Source organism: Haliotis cracherodii, unplaced genomic scaffold (genome assembly GCF_022045235.1).
Source record: "Haliotis cracherodii isolate W230 unplaced genomic scaffold, xgHalCrac1.p SCAF_3, whole genome shotgun sequence".
Lineage (NCBI taxonomy): Eukaryota > Metazoa > Mollusca > Gastropoda > Lepetellida > Haliotidae > Haliotis > Haliotis cracherodii.
Genome location: NW_027266286.1, coordinates 28,431,087 through 28,454,811, shown reverse-complemented (window position 1 = coordinate 28,454,811; position 23,725 = coordinate 28,431,087). Strand labels below are relative to the sequence as shown.

Sequence of the window (23,725 nt, the reverse complement as noted above, 5' to 3'; positions counted from 1 at the left end):
GTGAAGGAGTGAGTGAGTGAGTATGGTTTTACGCCACTTTTAGCAATATTCCAGCAATATCATGCAGGGGGGCACCAGAAATGGGCTTCACACATTGTACCCATGTCGGGAATCGAACCCGGGTCTTCGGCGTGACGAGCGAACGCTTTAACCACTAGGCTACCCGACCGCCCCTCCAATCATATGATGGCGTGTCAGATTGATGTGGGAGGAAAGCCCGAAGTGATGCACGACTCAAACGTTTACCACTTTGGTGAAACTCACGAACAGGAGTATGGTGCTGCAGACCTAGAATTATAATCGGAGCGAACCAGGATTCAAACCCACGATCATAGGTTTCTGGCGTACCCAAGGTTCGCAACTCTGCAAAGCGAAAATCGGCGCCTTAGACGAATAGTACCCCCTATTAATAGCTATCGAAGTCGTCTTGACAAAATGTACATTTAAAGTGTGGGACAAGATATACTGTGTGGAAAATATTCATTGCAACAACCTTGTGCTTGCGGAGGGACCTGTATCAGAATAAACATATCATTCTACCCTTCATCTCTCTTCATAGCCAGCACTGTCAACTGTGATTGCCTTTGTCCCCGCATCCTTGACCCTGTCTGTGACACCGCCGGCAACTACTACGACAACGCTTGCCAGTTGAACTGCGTTGAGTAAGTATATCCATGAAATATTCTTACAGAGATCCGTCTCATAACTCCACCCTAGCACTAAGAGTGTCAAAGCACCCCAGATATAATATTATGATTTGTGGACTGTAACGAAACCGCAATTAATCCCAATGATGATTAATACGATGGTTCTCTTTGCGATTTGTTAGACAATGATAAGGGTTGGAAATTCAAGATCGACGTAAACTTGTTTTGATTTTATTTTTGTCATGTGTAGAGATCTAATGTCAAAGATTGAATTTAATGAAACGATATATATGCCTTTGATATAATACATACTTCGAACTAAAATAAAGTAAATATACCAGTAACAATTGCTCATTTTTGCCTCACATTGCAGGGGTGCCGTCCAGGCCGCAGAAGGCGCCTACACCTTCAGTGCCAACTCTTGCGTTGCTGCCAGGAAGTAGATGACTTTCACCTTCGCCTTTGACCAAATGGAGCGTCCCCGATTACAGAAGCACATATTAGTTGTGCAATAAAATATAGAAGCAATCCCTGTAGTAATGTCTGTTTTTGATGTATGTTTATTAATACTTTATAATAAGTTTATCTTGAACAGCACGACACGACAGAATGTATTACAGACTAAGGTCAAAACATTCTCCCCTGTAGGGTAGGCTGAATATATCTCACATCACATTAAGTGAGCAGATTTGAAAGTGTGAGTGAACTATATTTTCCACAGGCCGCCATTGTTTCCACCCGATTCTCTTAAAGTCCCTTCACACAACAAGCATGGAATACCCAGAACGTAATTGTCGGAGAGAGAGAGAGAGAGGTAGAGAGAGAGGTAGAGAGAGAGAGAGAGAGAGAGGGAGAGAGAGAGAGAGAGAGAGAGAGAGAGAGAGAGAGAGAGAGAGAGATATCACATGACGTCACGTCACGCCACATCATGTCACATACTTTTCATCACATCGCGTCACTTCACATCACTTCACATTATACCATTTCTCGTCACGTCACTCTTCACTTTTGTCACACCACTTCACTTCTTCACTTTACTTCACGTGGCATCGGATCTCATCGCATCGCATCTCGTTGCTTCACCTCACTTCACTTAACATCACATCACTTTCATTACAACGCTTCACGTCATATCACATCACATCTAAAAACACGACCAGATGCACCGTCAGTAGCAGCTCTTGTGTTGCTGCGAGGAAGTAGATGACCTTCACCTTCGACTTTGACCAAATGGAGCTTCCCTGACCACAGAAGCACATATTGATTGCACAATAAAATATAGAATCTATCCATCTGGCCATGTCTATTTTTCTGATATTATTCATACCATGAATATGAATATCTAAATGTAACCCTTCTGATACACGTTTCAGGCCCAAACCTATATACTAAGTAATTAACATTCTGATGTGGTACAGGACACGAGCGGGTTGGAATGTGGCTACCTGGCGTAGGATTCATTGGTCAGATGAGTGAGTCAGAGGTCAGAGGTCATTCGCTCCGAAACACATCCAGACGACCCTTGAAGTTGGTCAGGGATCTGTGATGTGATATGTTTCATGTGATTGCAAACTGGACCTTGTGACGCTAAATGGTGAGAAATATCGCAATGACTTCCTTGATCCAACCAAGTACCATTTTTCGACAACCATCCTCTTAGGACAACCCTGGTGTGAATTGACGATAAAGCTTGACCAAGGGTTATTGGCGATAACACAGATCAAGGGTTTCTTGATCAGGATGCAATAGCAACACAATGTACATTTGAACAATAGTAAGCACTAAGGGGTGGATGTTATGCTCAAAAGTTCAAACTTGCTTCCGTCCTTCAGCTTTCCATCTCTTATTTTAGATCTCAAAACACTATTAGATAGAGCTTGTTTGTTTGATATGTTTTTATGATGAAAAACCGTTTAGAGATACTCCTCCCGTTGTTATCGTTTCACTACCAACAGTTTATCCTAAGTTTGATTTAACATTTGTGCATATAGTTTTGTTTACATTTATCTTTTTAATTGTATTGCGTGTTCATCTAGTTTTTCTAGTTCATATTAAAATTATTATTATGATCTACATTTTCCTTGTTTGGATGACATACTTTTGTGGACCTTGTGACTATCATGAAGAGAGAATGTATCTCAAAGCAGACCTCGGTGTTGAAGCTGAAATATTGATGACAATAAACTCAAATCTACCTGGTTTCGACGGTAGCGCGGTAAACAACTCTGAATATCACATTGAATTGTATCGTCTTTTTACAGCAACCTACTCCGTATCTGGAGAGATATGTGCATGCTCTTTAATCTTTGACCCGGTATGTGGAACTGACCTCAAAGTCTTGTGTAGAACGTGTATGCTTGACAGCACGTAAGAACTCATTACTTGTCAAACTTCTTGTATAGTTTTGACCCAAGTATTACATTAATCATCATATTCGATTGCCCCAAAAAACGATATAATTCCAACGTTTGCATGTAGCACAGATACATGGCGGTTTAATGACACAGGAATGTATAAACACTGAAAATATAGTGTTTTTGTTTATTCTATCACTGTTTCTACAGTAGAGTTGAGAAATTAGCTGGAACCTTTACCATCTCAGGCAACTCGTGCGCCGTCGCCTTAACACCATCTGAATACATTCGTATGAAGGCCCCCTTCTTTACTGAACCCCAAATGTTCATTCATTAAAATCTTTTGCTTCTTTTTGTGTCTTCTGAGAGTGGGTGCAAGCGACAAGTGTAATCTCACGGCGTGTCAGCTCCTGTGAGGAAGAGCACAAACTGATAAAGGTCAATGTCGTTAACCAGGGTGGTGCTGCTAAACAAAGAATCATAATCAGAGTGTGGGATTATGACCCCGGCACGCCCAAGTTCCGCTGCGAGGCAGGTTGACGTCAATACACTTGCCATTCATGACTTGCCATGGGCAGGCCGAACCAGTGTGACGTTAGCTAAACAAGACAACCATATTTGGTTGGAACATCTACGGAATCGATACCAAACTGCCACATTTACAGCAGACCAATTAATGGCATACTCGTATGCAACCGGTTGAAGGAGCACAACATCCGGTCCCTATGTCCAGCGATACGCCCAATTTTGCTTCCGCGTCACCCTCTAGCACCATAGCATGGTGAACACAGCCTCTGAGGTTCAGACAAAAGACTGGGACAGTCATCTGCTCACAGATTTTAAACGTCATCGAAAGTAATAAATTTAAGTTTAATTTATTGTTGTTTAAATTACACGTGAATGATTCCATTTCAGAAAACATGTAGCTCAAGCAGAAAATGTGTGTGAATATTATGTACCACATTATTAATGGAAACAAGAATGCATTATGATATAAATATGAATATATTTGTAATTATGTATACACTTGGACAACTAGTAGGGTGAGTGGGTCGGAATTGGTTGGGGAGCACGTCTCCTGTCTTGTTTAATCTGAACTGTTGGGCCGCGAATTGCGCGCTTGGATGTATGCTATGTTACATTTGTATCCGGCCTGAGGCGTATAAATAAATTTTGACTAAACTTGACTTGACTTGAGAAGCAGCTTCACGTCAAATATCATGAAAAGATCACTAAAATGTGTGGTTATATTTTCTCAAAATGTATTTATTATTTTATAATCATTATTATTTTAGTCACTGGCACATTCTGAGGCACTGTTACATTCATTTGTTCAGCATAAATAAACATAAACGGCATTCAGTAACTGTCAACAATTGCTTCCAATAAGTTCTTTGTGCTTTCCAACAAGTACTGCTCTCTGTGTTCCACACGCGATGAATCGAAAGAATTTCGACCACCTCCACACTCGAACGATTTTAGTTGCTTAACTATCGCGTGTATTTTCTACCAGTTTGCACTTTGGTTTTCGATTCAATAACCGAAAATAATAGTCAATGCTGAAATATATATCGTTTTTTTATATATCAATGCCGACAGCAGCTCATGTTAAGTGGCACAACATCATTTCGAGTGATTGAGTGAGTTTACGCTTTCAGCAATATCCCAGCCATATCACGCCGGGGGACACCTTAATGGGTTTCACACATTGTACCCATGTGGGGAATAGAACCCGGGTCTTCGGTATAACAGGCGAACGCTTTGACCACTAGGCCTCCCCCACTGCCCCATATAATTTCGAATGTCAAGTAATCTCGTTTGTAAGCAAAACGTGTTCGCAGTACGCCGTCTATATAGAGGTGTGCCGTACATGAAGACATGGATCTTTATTGGTAAAAATAATAATTTCTTTATTATTTCTGACTACGTTTTATGTAACCTTCTTGGCCAATCACCAGGTCGAATGGTCTGGGTCGACTTCCAAATGCTCTATATAAACTGTTGTTTGTGAAACTGGTATTTGAAAAAGGGAACTAGCCATCACTCCTCTGTCCATGGCGTTTAAATCTGTAAACGAAAAGGACTTAATCATAATCAACAGCTCGTCAAACAATGTTTATAATTAGCTATATCTGCAGTGGACATACACATGTAGTTCTTATTCTTTCAGTTTGACACATGCAGCACTATTCCAGCTAAATTATGACAAGGCCTACAAATAAAAGTCAGGACCATTCAAACCAGTGGTCAATATTATGAGCAACGTTCCACGACAGACTAAGATGATACACAATCAAACAAATCACGGAGCTTGATATGCGCCCGATTTCGTATAGTCGCCTTATAGGCTCCCGGACAAGTATAGGTTACTGGGAACGAATGTTAAAATGGAATTAAAAGGCATGGACATGAACAACTACGTAATGTTGAAAAGAAAAATAAACACATCCTCACCTTATGTTTGTCATCAACTTGTACATAGACCCAGGTGTACAGTTTTTTATACTCCCTTTGCAAAACATTATAACTAAGTGAATTTAGTCCATCGGTTGTCATGAACTTTTCTGCCTGGTTAAAAAGTTTTAATCTGAAAAAGATCAAGTGTAAGGCGCATGTACTTTATATATGTGTCTTATGACTGAGTTAGTGAGTGAGTTTGATCTGTTAGCAATATTCCAGTAATATCACGCAGGCAGCTCAACTGCTCCAGTACAAACACCATTTTGATTGTTAATTAAATAGATACGATACATTAGAAACGTTATACTGTAGAGTAGTAACTCATGCATTCGTAGTTGGTTTAAGCAACACATTCTCAAGATTTGGATGAAATAACTAATTATTTAACACCACAAGCAGTAATAGTCCAGCTTTTTTGACGGCGACCTATAAATAAACTAACCCAAGTGGACCTAGCAATCCAGGGATTTATATGAAGAGCAACGATCAACGTCGTCGTGGTACATAGTTGGCTGGAGACTCGTTCCAACCAGGATTCCACTCAGCTTTACATACATAATTTCCCATTCTGATAAAGTGTAAACATCCCAAGTGAGCCCTTCCGGTACAACCTACCGAGATTTGTTCAGTGGATTTGTTGCGTCTCTACTGTGTTTTATCATCCTGTATCGAGCAACGGTTGCTGCAGGGCGAGACATTACCAAACCACTTTTTCTAACTCTGGTAAAAGAAATCAAGTGAACGACATATTGAGAACACTGGAAGAATCTTATTGACGATTCGTAAGTCTCCATATCAGTATTTAATTTTATTCCGATCATCGATGCTGTTTGCAATCGTGTAACTTTCCCTGCCTGATGATTTGATGCGGAAATATGCGGCAACCCAATTTAGACTGTCAATAAATCATCTGTTTTAGTATTGAGGCCTCAGTCCCAGGTTCAATAAATACAATGAAGGTATTTTGAACACGAGTGCAACAGCAAATATTTACAATTGTTAAGATCGGAGATTGATGGCATCATTAATGTAAATTACGAAATGTTATAGGATGTTAAAAGCGGAGGATTGCAGCAGTGTTATAAAACTATCCCTTGGATTAGCATAAGTATATTTGCATGTGCGGGTGATATCGATTCAAAATGAATTTTCTTTTCAAGTACATGTAAGTTGCATAATGGACAAAACCGATGTGTCTTATCGATGCCCGTACTCCACTCAAGTCGATCACTCATCCTTTATAAAGCATGCATACGTCCATTTTTGGGGGCCTTATACAAGGGTGGCTTAACTTCGGTTAACCTGAAGTTGTCAGATGACCTTATCTCTCTGGCCTCTTTCAGAGTTATGGTAGAATTTGGATATCCATTTTTATACAGAAAAACTATATGTACATCGCCTGCAAGTTGGGTTTCATATAATGTACATTGTAAGCATGCACAAAACCTACAGTTTGACAGTTACGTTAAATGAAACACCCATGCAATGCGTGCCTTAGTATATTTCTATGATGATAGGGACTTATTCAACTTCATAACGCTCCCCAGAGCCAACAGGAACACCTGTGAATATGATAATAATTCATCGTCTTATTCAAAACGTTGTCCAAGAGAATAGAACAACGGACACAAGAAGTGCTTAAAAGAACATGGTTCCTCCAGGTATATCTGTGAGTTGCTAAAGGAGTCAGAGAAGTCTTTGGAAACTAGAAATAATCAAATATACAAATGTATATTTGACAGGCAAGCACAGTGCATGAATGATTAGTGCCTTGATATCTGCCAAGTCAGCTCTTACCCCAAATAGGTTATGTTGGGGACCCTATCTGTCTACGATTTCGCGTATGACTGAAAAAGGTAATTTTTGGCATTGACGTGATATTAAAAAATATACAACGAAGGGACTCCAAATGAGATTAGTATGCCTAATATGCATGCACATCTATGGGAATCTAACGAAACATTGGTGTTGAAATGATACCACAACCTTACCTTTTCAACATGTCATCATCTTCCTTGCCCCAGCCAAAGTATCTATTAGAGAAGCCATTGACTTTGTTCATGTGTTCTTTGGTTAGAGCAGTCACCCCTCCAAATGCGTTTTCATAATAAAGTCTGTTTGAACGAATATTGTAATGAAATACATACTAGTTTTATAGAACATCTTGACAATTCAAATGTGCTCAGATGTTTCGTTATAAGTGTATGATATATGTTCGAGGTAGTGCTTTGCAAGATAACTGTACGTTTGTTTCATTGCAGGATAGCCTCGCACTCAGCAATTTTCTTGCTTTTTCGACTCTGGACAAAGCAGTCTGTTACTGTTCAAGACATGTATGTCTACGTATAAACAATAAAAACGACAAAACCCTTTCCATACTCAATAGAAAAGTTTAGCCATCGATTCCAGATCGGAATCCCTCAGCAACGTAGGTTTGTCGTCCTACTGATAAGTTATAATAGCAATACCCAACACGGATTTACCTTGAATACTGCTGAGTTCGGTGTTCAAAAACAAACAATCATATAAAATACCATGAACACGTCCCATTTTAATTCTGGAAACCCAAAAGTCCAGAAACTCTACGCTCTTTGCCCAGTCTCGGTTAAAGGTATTTACAAAATTAAACATGCCGTTTTCATGGGAACATACCAAGGAAGAAAAAATGAAAAAAAAATTGTTTAAAAACTCAATATTTAGACTATGTCGCCCATGGGCCTGCCCATGGGCGAAGTCTGGCCCATGGGTAGGCCCATGGGCAGGCCCATGGGCGAGAATATGTTCCTTTACTTAAAACTCATGTTTTTGTTTCGCAAATACATTTAATGTATTCATTCAAGTATCATGACACAAAATTTAACTCATTTTAACTTAATTCAACGATTTTATAGCGATATTGAAATATTTCGCCCATGGGCGAGAAAAAGGTTTGGCCCATGGGCGAGTATATGTTCCTTCACTTAAAACTCATGATTTTGTTTCGCAAATACATTAAATGTATTTATTGAAGTATCATGACACAAAATTTAACTCATTTTAACTTAATTCAACGATTTTATAGCGATATTGAAATATTTCGCCCATGGGCGAGAAAAAGGTTTGGCCCATGGGCGAGAATATGTTCATTTACTTAAAACTCATGATTTTGTTTCGCAAATACATTAAATGTATTTATTCAAGTATCATGACACAAAATTTAACTCATTTTAACTTAATTCAACGATTTTATAGGGATATAGAAATATTTCGCCCATGGGCGAGAAAAAGGTTTGGCCCATGGGCTGGCCCATTGGCGAGAACATGTTCCTTTACTCAAAACTCATATTTTTGTTTCGCAAATACATTAAATGTATTTATTCAAGTATCATGACACAAAATTTAACTCTTTTTAACTTAATTCAACGATTTTATAGGGATATTGAAATATTTCGCCCATGGGCGAGAAAAAGGTTTGGCCCATGGGCGAGAATATGTTCATTTACTTAAAACTCATGATTTTGTTTCGCAAATACATTTAATGTATTCATTCAAGTATCATGACACAAAATTTAACTCATTTTAACTTAATTCAACTATTTTATAGCGATATTGAAATATTTCGCCCATGGGCAAGAAAAAGGTTTGGCCCATGGGCGAGAACATGTTCCTTTACTTACAACTCATGATTTTGTTTCGCAAATACATTAAATGTATTTATTGAAGTATCATGACACAAAATTTAACTCATTTTAACTTAATTCAACTATTTTATAGCGATATTGAAATATTTCGCCCATGGGCGAGAAAAAGGTTTGGCCCATGGGTAGGCCCATGGGCAGGCCCATGGGCGAGAATATGTTCCTTTACTTAAAACTCATGTTTTTGTTTCGCAAATACATTTAATGTATTCATTCAAGTACCATGACACAAAATTTAACTCATTTTAACTTAATTCAACGATTTTATAGGGATATTGAAATATTTCGCCCATGGGCGAGAAAAAGGTTTGGCCCATGGGCGAGAATATGTTCATTTACTTAAAACTCATGATTTTGTTTCGCAAATACATTAAATGTATTTATTCAAGTATCATGACACAAAATTTAACTCATTTTAACTTAATTCAACTATTTTATAGCGATATTGAAATATTTCGCCCATGGGCAAGAAAAAGGTTTGGCCCATGGGCGAGAACATGTTCCTTTACTTACAACTCATGATTTTGTTTCGCAAATACATTAAATGTATTTATTGAAGTATCATGACACAAAATTTAACTCATTTTAACTTAATTCAACTATTTTATAGCGATATTGAAATATTTCGCCCATGGGCAAGAAAAAGGTTTGGCCCATGGGCGAGAACATGTTCCTTTACTTACAACTCATGATTTTGTTTCGCAAATACATTAAATGTATTTATTGAAGTATCATGACACAAAATTTAACTCATTTTAACTTAATTCAACTATTTTATAGCGATATTGAAATATTTCGCCCATGGGCGAGAAAAAGGTTTGGCCCATGGGCGAGAATATGTTCCTTTACTTAAAACTCATGTTTTTGTTTCGCAAATACATTTAATGTATTCATTCAAGTACCATGACACAAAATTTAACTCATTTTAACTTAATTCAACGATTTTATAGCGATATTGAAATATTTCGCCCATGGGCAAGAAAAAGGTTTGGCCCATGGGCGAGTATATGTTCCTTTACTTAAAACTCATGATTTTGTTTCGCAAATACATTTAATGTAATCATTCAAGTACCATGACACAAAATTTAACTCATTTTAACTTAATTCAACGATTTTATAGCGATATTGAAATATTTCGCCCATGGGCGAGAAAAAGGTTTGGCCCATGGGCGAGTATATGTTCCTTTACTTAAAACTCATGATTTTGTTTCGCAAATACATTTAATGTATTCATTCAAGTACCATGACACAAAATTTAACTCATTTTAACTTAATTCAACGATTTTATAGCGATATTGAAATATTTCGCCCATGGGCGAGAAAAAGGTTTGGCCCATGGGCGAGAATATGTTCCTTTACTTAAAACTCATGATTTTGTTTCGCAAATACATTAAATGTATTCATTGAAGTATCATGACACAAAATTAAACTCATTTTAACTTAATTCAACGATTTTATAGGGATATAGAAATATTTCGCCCATGGGCGAGAAAAAGGTTTGGCCCATGGGCAGGCCCATTGGCGAGAACATGTTCCTTTACTCAAAACTCATGTTTTTGTTTCGCAAATACATTAAATGTATTTATTCAAGTATCATGACACAAAATTTAACTAATTTTTACTTAATTCAACTATTTTACGGCGTTATCAAAATATTTCGCCCATGTTTTCGTCAGTCCCTTTCAAGTATCAACTAACTGTTTGCAAAGTATATTGTATCATGTGAAATATACTTTATATTATATCATTACATTACTATTTAAAAAGGGCATTTGGTTGGATGTTTCCTTTAGTTCTACAAATTTCACCTGTTTTACATATTGTAGCGATCTTTAATGAACCCGGCCTTACCTCTCAAAATGTTTTGACAGTTTATCATACGAATTCATGTGCGTGTACTCCAATTCATTGGAGTTATTTTACACAACATTAAATTTTAGTTAGTTTCTATTTCATTTCCCATTTTATGTCCCGTTGATACATCACACTGGGCAATTACGTGACACTAGGTATGCAATATACAGGTACGCGTGCGCGTATTTTAATGAAAAAAACTATTCGTCTTTTATTGCATAACGTTTGGCTGAATATTTTACATTCTAACGAAATCTCGAAATAATTATTTAATTACATGCGGTTTCGAACTGACCAGTGGGAATTATGTTTCAATGCGATTGAGGAAAACGTGAGTGAATATTGTGACACTAAAGCAACTTTTAACTGCATTGTCACTTTTGGTATGAAAATGGTAACAGTTCAGAAAAAAACAACAGCCTTCTTATGATAATTCTCATTAGTACGTTGTATCTAATTACAGTGTCGGCCTTATTTACAGGTGATTCTACAATACCTGCTCTCGGTCAATTACGATCTACCACACCACGCGTGAATAAACAGTTATGCAGGTGTTGCTGTGGGCAAATACCTAGCCTGAAAATGTTTATTTTTTTTAGGATACATGTTTTACAAATGTTCGTTGATATGTTGATATATTAAGCACAAAGACAAAAAAATGTTTATGAAAGATGAATTAGTGCCTTGATATATTCATCGAGATGTGTATCCTCGTTTAATGGGGTCATTCAATAAACGTATGTTTGGAGGAGATATCAAAGGAGCCGCCCAATATACACAGTGTCGTCCGGTGAACTACCACCCCACCCTGTCCATTAGAGTTATGTAATCGGTACACAAATATATTTGATGCGGTGTCAGTGCGGAAGAAGTTTGAATTACGTCCGCCACTTGCCACAGAAATCCTCAAAGTATAGAAACAATAAACAAGGTCAATCCGTACTAATTACCTAGTGACGCACGTAACAACGACTGTCAATAGGGAAAATGGTGAAAACAAATTGAAATAGATTTTAATAAAACATTATTGTACTAAATAACTCGCAAAAGCGGTGCCTAAAATTGTTTAACCGTGTTATGTGTGTTGTAAACTGACGAATAGCAAGTAATTGTCATGCTGTACGCATGGTTCCATATACAAATTCAGTTATACAACCGGTATGCAACTGAGAACTGAGATACCAAGTACAACCTGCATTCACACACGGAAGCAATATACTTGTGTGTATGCCCTCTCCTCTGAAAAATGTATCACTAAAGTATTTGCATTGTAATAAATATAGTAATGATAAAACTTGGTAATTTGGTAGGTCTCCGACAGATATGATTTTCAGTTTTTTACACCTTTGATTGATACGGATTACGTACCTGTAGTCTAGTCACTGTCTCTAATGTATCTGCTTGTAAGAAATTTCAAATGTCTTGTTATAGCACTGTTCCTAAAATACGACGTTTCTGCCGGTCGTAAGTTCATTGTTTGACTGAGCACACTCGTGTCGGGTTTGCCATATTTTCTTCTCTTTGTTGGCAGCCTGCCACCGGTCTGAATTTTGAGAAAGGTCTCAGCATGGGACTGTTAATTACTTCTTAATGATGTCTACAAGCTTACAAACTTGTAGATGTTGGGTGCGGTTAGGACCAAACTTTTTCAGCTCAGAGTGTTAGTGGTCCTGGAACCCATAGTGTCAAACAGGTTCTGCACAATACGTCCATCAGATTCTACTGTTCAGCAACATTGTCACTGAATTTCAGAACTCTGGCATGATATAATAATCAAGGATTTCGAAGGTGAACGAGGGGAAAGGCAGATGCACGTGGATTTACCCTCAGGTTATTATTGTCTGGAGTTCACATTTTGTCCACTTTAGTGATACAGACTGTAACCAAAAATGCAATGAGCCGTAGCTCTTAATCCCTTATAACAACGGTAACAACAACCAGGGTGAGGACACAGTAAGGTTAAACCGTGTCCAACAGACAATCTGAGGTGGCTATCTCCCATCAAGTCAGCTCTGTTTTTAAGCGCATAGTTATGTTTTTACATATTGAAATAAAAGGAATTTAAAAAATCATATTTAACAAACCTACACATTACCAAATACAAAACTTTATAACCCTTTCTAGACTTCGTTCCAATTAACCTGGATCATTCAACTCGCTCGCGAAGGTCGTATGCGACTTTAAAGTGAATACATCTACAGTGTACAAGTAACTTTTAACTGTATCATATATACTCATGATAAGCAATTATTTTCGTTCCTAATTCGAATGAGCACATTCTGAGGCTAAATCTGCAAAAGGACAGATAAAATATTTCTTTGTACAATGCAAACGATACAAACGTAGCGGCTGATAATAGAGACAATGATTTAATAATCTGCAATATATCAAGTGTTCTCGTTCAATCTATTGTACATATTGAAGTGATTGTAAAGTTTCAAGGAGTACTAAAATGTTGTGGTATTATGAATGTATTTAGAATATGAATAGCGAAAAACAGTCACCATATCGGATGTACATGTATAACTTGTCTTCCAACACCACGCTTGTGCCGAGGCCCATGGTCATAAAACTAATCGGTCCCATAAAAGGAGCAAATAGTTTCGCAGATACTTCTTGCTATGGTTCACTCCCAATTGTCAGACGACCTAATCATCAGTCAGACCAGTCAAGTGTGACCAGCGTACCTGCCTGGTTTTGGCTCCTAATTACTGAACTGCCCAATACTGTCATACTGTGGGCAGGGTAAGCGGCCTCGTTGAGTGATACAGACTAACCAGATTATGATTGTGTTTGTAAGTTGCGTTTAATCTGTGTCGGGTTGCAGTTGTTTTATTAGTCAAGACTAGGGGTAGTTTTTTCAATGAAACCTTTTAGCCGTTGAGTTTGTTTTGCATTCATTTCATTAAATACATTGTTAGGTAGAATAATAACACGTTATATGGATTAAACATCTCCCTAATCTGAGTATAATCTCACATGTACTCTAAGTTCCGTACTATATTACTTTGCGGAGACACTGAGTATGATTTTTTAGTTGGCATTGTATGCTGTCTGATGACTTTACACAAATCCCTGCATTCAATAGACTCGTGAAGATCTTCAACAAACCATTCTTGGCGTAAAAGGGCGACAGCGCTTGTCGTAAGAAGCGACTACCGGGATCGGGTGGTCAGGCTCGCTGACTTGGTTGATGCATGTCATCGTATCCAAATTGCGTGGATCGATGCACATGATGTCAATCACTGGATTGTCTGGTCCAGACTCGATTATTTACAGACCGCCGTCATACAGCTGAAATATTGCTAAGTGTGGCGTTATACAACTAACAAACAAACAAAACACAAAAAGAGAAAGTGTATGAGTACTAAAACTTGCAATAGATATGCGTACCCTACGTACACACATGAGTCCCATTCGACAGTCTACAACACACGAATAACTGTCAAACAAGTTTGGGTACCCCTTCTGTTCAGGCAAGTTATTTAGTTCGATAATTTTGTATTAAAATCCTTTTCAATTTGTTTCATCCTTTTTCCCTATTCCATGCATGTTTATGTTGCTACATCTTATTGCTCATGTTTCCAAGTATTGTAAAACACTTTAATGTTTCTCCTTCTTAATCTAACGTTATAACATTTCCGGTCATTGCCATCATCTAATACACAAGAGATGATACCAAGACATATTTTATTCGGTTTTATGGTCTATGCGGTCTTACAATTGATTTTATAAGTCTTTAAATCTTATGTCTAGTAAATATTTTCACAAACAGGGCTGTTAACTGATATAAGGAATGTGACATCCAGTTGAGGACTGAATACGACGTACGTTAGTCTGGTAACGACATTTCTACAATATTTTTTTGAATAAACCGTTAATACGCCAGTTGTGACAGGGATGATGGTATGGTAGATGTAGCAGACATATTGACAGCCGTTGTTACGCGAGTCACTAGGTTATTAGTACGGCATTGGCCTTGTTGATTGGTACTATACTTTCTGTGGCCACTGGCGGACGTAATTCAAACTCCTTCCACACTGACATCGCACCAAATATATTTGTGTACCGATTACATAACTCTTACTGAGAGGGTGGGGTGGTAGTTCACGCGAAACGGACGACACTGTGTATATTGAGCGGCTCCTTTGATATCGCCTCACAACATAATTTTAATGAATGACCAATTAAACGATGATACACATCAGGATCGCGGAGAAAATACAAGCTTCGTTCGCGTTGAATATATATATCAAGGCACAAATTCATCTTTCATAAACTTTTTGTGTCTTGGTGCTTAATATATCCACATATCAACGAAAATATGTAATACATGTATCCACAAAAATATACATGTACAGGCTAGGTATTTGCCCACAGCAACACCTGCATAACTGTTTATTCACGCGTGGTGTGGCAGATTGTAATTGACCGACAACAAGTATTGTAGAATCACCTGTAAATAAGGCCGACGCTGTAATTAGACACAACGTACTAATGAGAATATGAAAATTATCATAAGAAGGCTGTTACGTTTTTCTTAACTATTACCATTTTCATACCAAAAGTGACAATGCAGTTAAAAGTTGCATTAGTGTCACAATATTCACTCACGTTTTCCTCAATCGCATTGAAACATAATTCCTACTGGTCAGTTCGAAACTGCTTGTAATTAAATAATTATTTCGAGATTTCGTTAGAATGTAAGATATTCAGCCAAACGTTATGCAATAAAAGACGAATAGTTTCTTTCCATTAAAATACGCGCACGCGTACCTGTCACGTAATTGCACAGTGGGATGTATCAACGGGTCATAAAATGGGTAATGAAATAGAAACTAACTAAAATTTAATGTTGTACACGCACATGAATTCGTATGATAAACTGCCAAAACGTTTTGAGAGATAAGGCCGGGTTCATTAAAGATGTTGGGTGCGGTTAGGACCAAACTTTTTCAGCTCAGAGTGTTAGTGGTCCTGGAACCCATAGTGTCAAACAGGTTCTGCACAATACGTCCATCAGATTCTACTGTTCAGCAACATTGTCACTGTATTTCAGAACTCTGGCATGATATAATAATCAAGGATTTCGAAGGCAAAACCTTTTCTCGCCCATGGGCAAAATATTTCAATAAATCTGTAAAATAGCTGAATTGAGTAAAATTGAGTTACATTATGTGCCATGAAAATAGTAAGAACACCTGGATGTTTTTGCGAAACAAAAACATAAGTTTTAAGTAAAGGAAAATATGCTCGCCCATGGGCCAAACCCTTTTCTCGCCCATGGGCGAAATATTTCAATATCGCTATAAAATCGTTGAATTAAGTTAAAATGAGTTAAATTTTGTGTCATGATACTTAAATAAATACATTTAATGTATTTGCGAAACAAAAACATGAGTTTTGAGTAAAGGAACATATTCTCGCCCATGGGCCTGCCCATGGGCCAGACTTCGCCCATGGGCAGGCCCATGGGCGACATAGTCTAAATATTGAGTTTTTGAACATTTTTTTTTCATTTTTTCATTCAATTTTGTGTCATGATACTTCAATGAATACATTTAATGTATTTGCGAAACAAAATCATGAGTTTTAAGTAAAGGAACATATTCTCGCCCATGGGCCAAACCTTTTTCTCGCCCATGGGCGAAATATTTCAATATCGCTATAAAATCGTTGAATTAAGTTAAAATGAGTTAAATTTTGTGTCATGATACTTGAATAAATACATTAAATGTATTTGCGAAACAAAAACATGAGTTTTAAGTAAAGGAACATATTCTCGCCCATGGGCCTGCCCATGGGCCTACCCATGGGCCAGACTTCGCCCATGGGCAGGCCCATGGGCGACATAGTCTAAATATTGAGTTTTTAAACAATTTTTTTTTCATTTTTTCTTCCTTGGTATGTTCCCATGAAAACGGCATGTTTAATTTTGTAAATACCTTTAACCGAGACTGGGCAAAGAGCGTAGAGTTTCTGGACTTTTGGGTTTCCAGAATTAAAATGGGACGTGTTCATGTTTAAAAATACATTTTCATTGCATCCTGGTAAGTAATAAATCCACAACCAGGTAAGGACGAATTGGACTCCTATCTGAATGTATAGTGAAAAGCATTAACTTTGCAACGAGAATAACAGCATGCATTTGCAGTCTGATACCATTCGGATCGAGAAATACCTATCTACGACATCCTGAAACCATAAAGAGGAACCTAAATGCATTTCCGGTCAAATGACAAAACTTGCAGCCTGAGGAAACCCGTGAACAACACCTTGAAAGTCACAGTCCTCTCGCTATTCGTGTACATTAGGGTTTCAAACTAGAATGCCCTATGCCTCTCTGCTTCATGAGCTAGAAGTTGTGTGCACTTCATGATTGGGACAAAAACAATCATCTCATGGACGATTTTAACTAAACATAGTATCACATTTCTCTGACTAGCTTCATAAGAAAGTTGTATTCAGTTCTTTAATTTCTTTCAAAGAGGACGTCCCTTGCCCCGAGCAGTGTTATATATGCACTACGGGTTTAATGGCATACTTGATTATTTCTAGTTGGTTACATGGGTGCACCAAAACACCTCAACCACCAGTACAGATCACATAGAGGCGTAACATCTTTCAAATGATCATTCCAGCGACCTTGACCGTGACTTTCACCCACCTTACCACTTCAACCAAAATATGATATCTTCCAAACTTCATGACAATCACTTGGCCACTCAACCACTCAAAAAAGCAATAAAATACTTACTTATAATGAAACTTGTCAATGGAAACTGACAAATGAAGTGGATTCTCAGCACATGTATACAGGTTTTTGTCATTCTCTGGAATGAGATCCACATCGTGGAAGATAAAGCACTGAAAATCATAGTCCTTCAGTGCTTCTTTGTATCCAATGTTCATTAACATGGCTCTGTTGAAAATGGTTGGTAAAGCCTGTAATGTCCAAAATGTTCCAACATCATCATTCTAAATGTTATGAAACCACCAGATGTCACTTTACTTTATGATAAGATGTCTTTAATTCTCAAGTTACATGTACAATGAGCCCAAGGTCATCCAAACAAGATTCCCGGATTATTCATTCGATTCCTGGTTACAGAGCCTCTGAGTGTGGTATCACACCAATGTGGTGTCATTGTATGTCACAGAAACAGTATGGATAAGTTCCTCATACCTGCAAACGCTAAATAGGCCAAACTGGGCTTTGTAAATATTAAGGTCAATAAAAGAGATTCAGATTTTATGGTAAACTGATGTTTTTTCAAAGCCTCTACCCGTTCACCGACTATAACAACCACGTGATTTTCAAACGAACAATGTCGGTTTACTTGATTCGAGAAAACGTACTGGCTTATATTTTGATATATGCATACCTTTTGGGGGGTATTTGGAAATATTCTTTCCACCAAGGTTACAAGTGGTAATACAACATCAGCCTAAAGGTTCCATATACCTTTTCGGTATTTACAGTGAAAAACAGATACACATGTGCAATGTTTGAAATACACGTTTCACCTGTTCCACAACGTAGATGCCGTAATCTAGTTGCTGTCGTTGTAACATGGGATGAAGGTTGTTGAGGAGAACCTTGAGATGGGACTCTCGGTTGCGATAGGGAACAATGATGGCCACTCCGTGACGGGACGTACAACCAACAGGGTTGAAACGACCACCGGGTTTTAGTTCTGTGTAGCGCCTTTCAAGTTCCTGAAACGGCAAAGCTTCCATCCGTGCAGTAATATTCCCTACTGAAACAACATGAACATGATACCAGTCCTGATCGAAAACAGGGACATGAAACATTGATAACATACATTAAATATATATTAATTACACGTTGTAACTATATTTACATGAGGTTAGGGCGTCATGTGCATTGTAAGACAGACAAGAAATCAACGCAATGATTAAATGATTAATCCAGTTATTTAATAAATAAAACTAAATATATAGAAATTAAAACTTGGCTTGGATTCCTGGGCAAATAGAAGAACCTGGGCAAATAGAAGTAGAAGTAGAAATAACAATGTAATGACTAGGTAGACTCTTAAACAAACGTGATGCCTCATTCACTGGGTCCTTGTGCACATTCCAGAAAAAATTGCAATGTTTCAGAACCGTTTGTGGCGATATAATTGAAGAAAAACATTATATGATAAAGAGGCTATAACGCTTGCTAGCTGTTGGGTGGTAAATATAATGTAATAGGAACAAACACAATATATAAATTTTGCTCACTAAGGTTCTCTCATGACAATAGTTATTCATATTACATGATATATTCTTGCCATCCCATTTACGTCATGAGATAAAACTAAATTGTAATGAAAATATTCTCTATTATTTTTACTTATGCGTATATCATTATTTTTAACAAAGTGATATTCAACATTTTTACTAAGTTCTTCGTTCATTTTACTAGGAGACCAGACTATATACTCATCTTAGTAATTGGAAAGAAACAATTGATGACCGTATTTGGTTGGTTTGACATCACTGATATAATATATTCCTTGTGGTAATTCTCTCCATTTGATAATTTTGTCCCTGAGCATAAATGTTTCGATAGCTTTTTCGAGTTCTTCTTTTGTTGGTTTGTAATTCTCCATTATTATATACTTATGTAAGCATTCATTTAAATGTGATCTAATGATAGGAAGCAATTTATTTTTAATCTCCAACCAGTTCTTTGGTTTTGGCACCGAATAATTGACGTGCTTGTTGTCTCCCCTGTTCTATGAACTTTTTACCTTGTCTTCGCTAATACCACTGGTTTTACGAGAATTTGATCGAATCTCCTGCCTCATTACATTATATGTGGTGAGTTCTGACAACACTACACAAAAATTCTCCTCGGATATCTTACAATCAGCCATCGCTGTTGAAATATCCTCAAGGCTGTTCAACTTTGCTTCGTCGAGTATCCGAATATTATCATGTTTTAATGCTTTCTTTCGCAACTTACGAGAAATGAATTTTATCGCTATTCCTGCCAGTCCTGAGAATCCGGCGGCTATTTGCATGCCAAGTACGATAGGCGCGGCAATTATAGTTGATAATAAACCAACACCTGCCACACTGAGTCCCATGCTAGCCGTTACAAGCACGGTGTCAACTCCTTCGAGAGCATTCACGGCTCTGCGATACTTTTTATGCAATCCAAGTCCAACAGACCAGCAATTGCTACGATCAGTGCCCACAAATTTTGACTAAGCCAAGTGGTGGTTTTAGCTAATTAATTCAAGAGCCAGGAAACAATACTCCCTATTAAACCGGAAAGTGCAGACGTGGCTTTCCCAGTGCTGAACCTAACACTTTTAAATGCTTTTTTATCCATTCTTTTTCACCATTTTTATCACTAGGGGGTGTGGGTGGTGTGGGTGGTCCACCGCCACCGGTTAACGTGAGAGTCGATATAATAAATCCCAATGTGGTTAAATACTGGCAATGGTTATCCCCTGTTCTCGGCCAGTGTAGTATCATCGTTGAAGACTTGATTGATAGTTTCTCAAAGGCCAGCTTTGAGCTTTCTTCCAAATTATCTATGTTACCGAGTTCATCACGCACAGTCCGAAGAACCTTAGTAGTCTTCGCGGAAAGTTTTTCTCGTGAGTAGTCTACAAAACCTTATTCATTACGAACAATGTTGATGCTGTGTTTAGCAGCTATCGTAGACAAGGCTAGGGGCTTACGAGTACGAGATATCATAAGATCAATATCCAGAGAGCCAAGCAGTCGCAATGTTCCTTTACGATCTAATAATACCATCGTAAAAGATTTCGCTGTGCCAGCGGATTAGGTAACTGATTCTATGAATTACTAGATAGTCACATGCCCTTCTATCAAGCATCCCTATGCAATAGGTTAGAATACGAACTCACTTTTAATGACTATTCCATTGACAATATCTCACTGGATTATGATATGATAACAGATCCTGAATTAGCCAGACAAATTCGTAACCAGTATACCGGAAGTTTAGCTATTTTGTATGATCACGTGCTTCGACACCGAAAGATCATAAGGAGCAAAAAATATACGACGTGGAAAATCAATCTAAACGTCCCCACGAGATCGTTGAAGGATATGATAATGTTGTTTGAGGACCCCTCGGATGCATTTAAAAGAAATATTGAGAAGTTCTACAATCCCAAGATTACACTTGTCAGGGGGGTACTCAAAGTACGTGATCTAAACTACCAGTTGTCAGACTTCAATTTTTGTGGAAGCCTCGGTGGCTGAGTGGGTTAGATTGCTGACTTTGTGTGCTGGCAATTAGGTGCCTCACCCTGGCAGGTGGGGGTTCGAATCCCGGACGGGAATCAACCCAAAAAAGTACTAGAATCTGTACTTTACTAAGAAAGTGTTATCCCAAATATAACATTAGTTACAATCCCAAGATTACAAAAGTAGAATTGACTATCGAGGGAATGCCTAATCAACTATATAGTCAAGGACTGCTAGCGTAGCGGGATGAGATTAAAAAGCTCCCTTCTATAAAACGAAGCCCAGAAGTTAATGCGGTCGTGAAAGATCTGTCTCCCGGGGATGTATCGATGGGTGAATACCTCACCACGAAGTACCTGCTATGTCCAACTACACGGTAGTAGGCGGAGAATAGAAAATGCTAGCGAGGGTGTCACTATACAGATAACGAAGCTCCGTGAATCAGCTGGTAAATTAAACATATATTTGTTCGTGCTTATGGATGCGCAACTTAATATACAGAATGGATGATTCTTGCAAGTGATCTATTGATAATCTTTTTTTCCTAAAGAACCACACTTCGCTATCATCTGTGCGCAAACGGGTTGGGGAAAAACAGCTTTTATTCTAGATATTTTAGAAAGTCATTATCGGGACGTTTTCGATCATATTTTTATTCTGTGCCCGACTATAAGCTTTACAAGATCGTTTACAAGACGAAAAGTACCAAGGAGAATCAACCTTTTTTATAATAGACGACTGCAGTGCGAGTAAAGAACTAACCAAAAAGAAAGATATGCTTTCATATTTAGCATTCTCCGGTCGACATACTCAGCATAGCGTTTGGGTACTTACTCAAAAATATATAAAAATATAAGATCTTAGAGACCAGACCAAATGGGTAGACCTGTTTCATTGCAAAGACCGAGATTCATTTGAGGAATGTCTACGCAAAAATGATGTTATTTATACCAAGCTCGAACGAGGTAAAGTCAGAAAACTGTTAGCTTCAACGAAGCATTGTAAACTCATATTAAAAAACGATCAACCAGCTGCTTATGCAATTGCTTAGCATAAATATAGCAAAAATAGCAAAAACATAGCAAAAAAATGGCAAATGTAGCAACTGCTGAGCAAAATTATAGCAACTGGTAGGCAAAATTATAGCAAAAATAGCAAAAATACTATAAATTGAACGTTAGCGGTTGTTATGTAATAATGTTGTTTGAAATCTTCATTCTTTCGCAACAGTTTATTATTACGGGTTGTATTGGATATACCATATTATATTATGTTCGACTTAAAGATCTCCTTAGGTATTACGTTATGGAATTCGATGAACTCATCGAACAAATGCTCAAAGAACCTGATCAACATACAGAAGAACATACAGATAAACATAGAGAAAGACTCGCGGCTTGGTAGCCGGTGGAAAATGTTCCCAATATTTTGGGGAAAATTATACCATCCAAAAAATTTATAATATGACCGATGAAGAAATAAAAAAACTGTACTCGCGTTACAAGTCAGACTGAACAATAAACTATTGACTAAAACAATAGGTTCGGCTATGTTACAACTATACACAGTCGTAGCAAGTACGTTTCTTCCTATCCAAGCAGAACATTGCCCATATTTATGCGAATCTCTCGAGAAAGACCCATTCATTGAACACGCTATAAGCGCAGTGAGCTATGAGTTTTATCATAGATACGGAATGTTCTTAGCTCCACTCACCACAGTTTCAATATTGGCTAGGTATTGTCAATTTAAACTTACCTGCCCACTTAATAATAATGGAGACTCAAGTGACACCACAACAGATTGTGGAGACACAATCACAACAAGTGAATGAGGAAATAACCCCGATTGCACAATCACAACAGATTGTGAATGAGAAAATACCAGCAATTGCGAAATCACAAACTAATGCATAATTCAAATATTGAACATAGTCGTCCAATTAAAACTTGGGCACTAGGAGTTGTTGCTATAGCGGTGGTATGGTTGTTCTATAAAACCGGAGAATAGAAAATGTCATACCCGATTACACAACAACAAGTTCAACTAGAGGTTAGCCCCAATATAATGATATAAAAAGCATGACTACTCCAGTTACAGACGGTAAAATGTTGGTAAACGCAACGTATCTTTCAGTGGTGGACAGCGGCTTGGCCTTTGGCTATGCTCGTATAGCTAAAATGATTACTAAAGCCACACCACCCAAGCTAGATTTTAATGATTATGATATCGGTATGATCATTCTTGATATTGGATTGGCTATGGCTACTAAAGATATGCTCATCAAACAAGGGCTTATCCCAGAAGACATAACGAAGTAATTAAACATTTGAATATTTCATATTCATATAAATATGGCAACAATTGCGATGATGGTCGGTGGAGCTATTGTTAATGCTCCAGCTTTTTCGGGGAGTAATTATCTATTTTCTACTCTGAGGGAATCATATGCTAAAGAAGTTGAAGAGGAGCATAAATGACAAAATAAAGCATT

General features: G+C 37.7%; 1 protein-coding gene across 1 annotated transcript in view; it reads right to left on the bottom strand.

The window, feature by feature from the left end:
• Positions 1-4,930: 4,930 nt before the first annotated feature.
• LOC139474759 (beta-1,4-N-acetylgalactosaminyltransferase bre-4-like) overlaps positions 4,931-23,725 on the bottom strand; it is a 28,881-nt gene continuing 10,086 nt past the window's right edge. Inside the window, exons 2-7 of the mRNA XM_071257876.1 lie at positions 18,520-18,752; positions 17,750-17,937; positions 7,453-7,575; positions 6,077-6,181; positions 5,456-5,588; positions 4,931-5,068 (exon numbers count right to left, since the gene is read on the bottom strand). Coding sequence (XP_071113977.1) covers positions 5,063-5,068; positions 5,456-5,588; positions 6,077-6,181; positions 7,453-7,575; positions 17,750-17,937; positions 18,520-18,752 — 788 coding nt within the window. The 3' untranslated portion in view covers positions 4,931-5,062. The remainder of the gene's footprint in view (positions 5,069-5,455; positions 5,589-6,076; positions 6,182-7,452; positions 7,576-17,749; positions 17,938-18,519; positions 18,753-23,725) is intronic.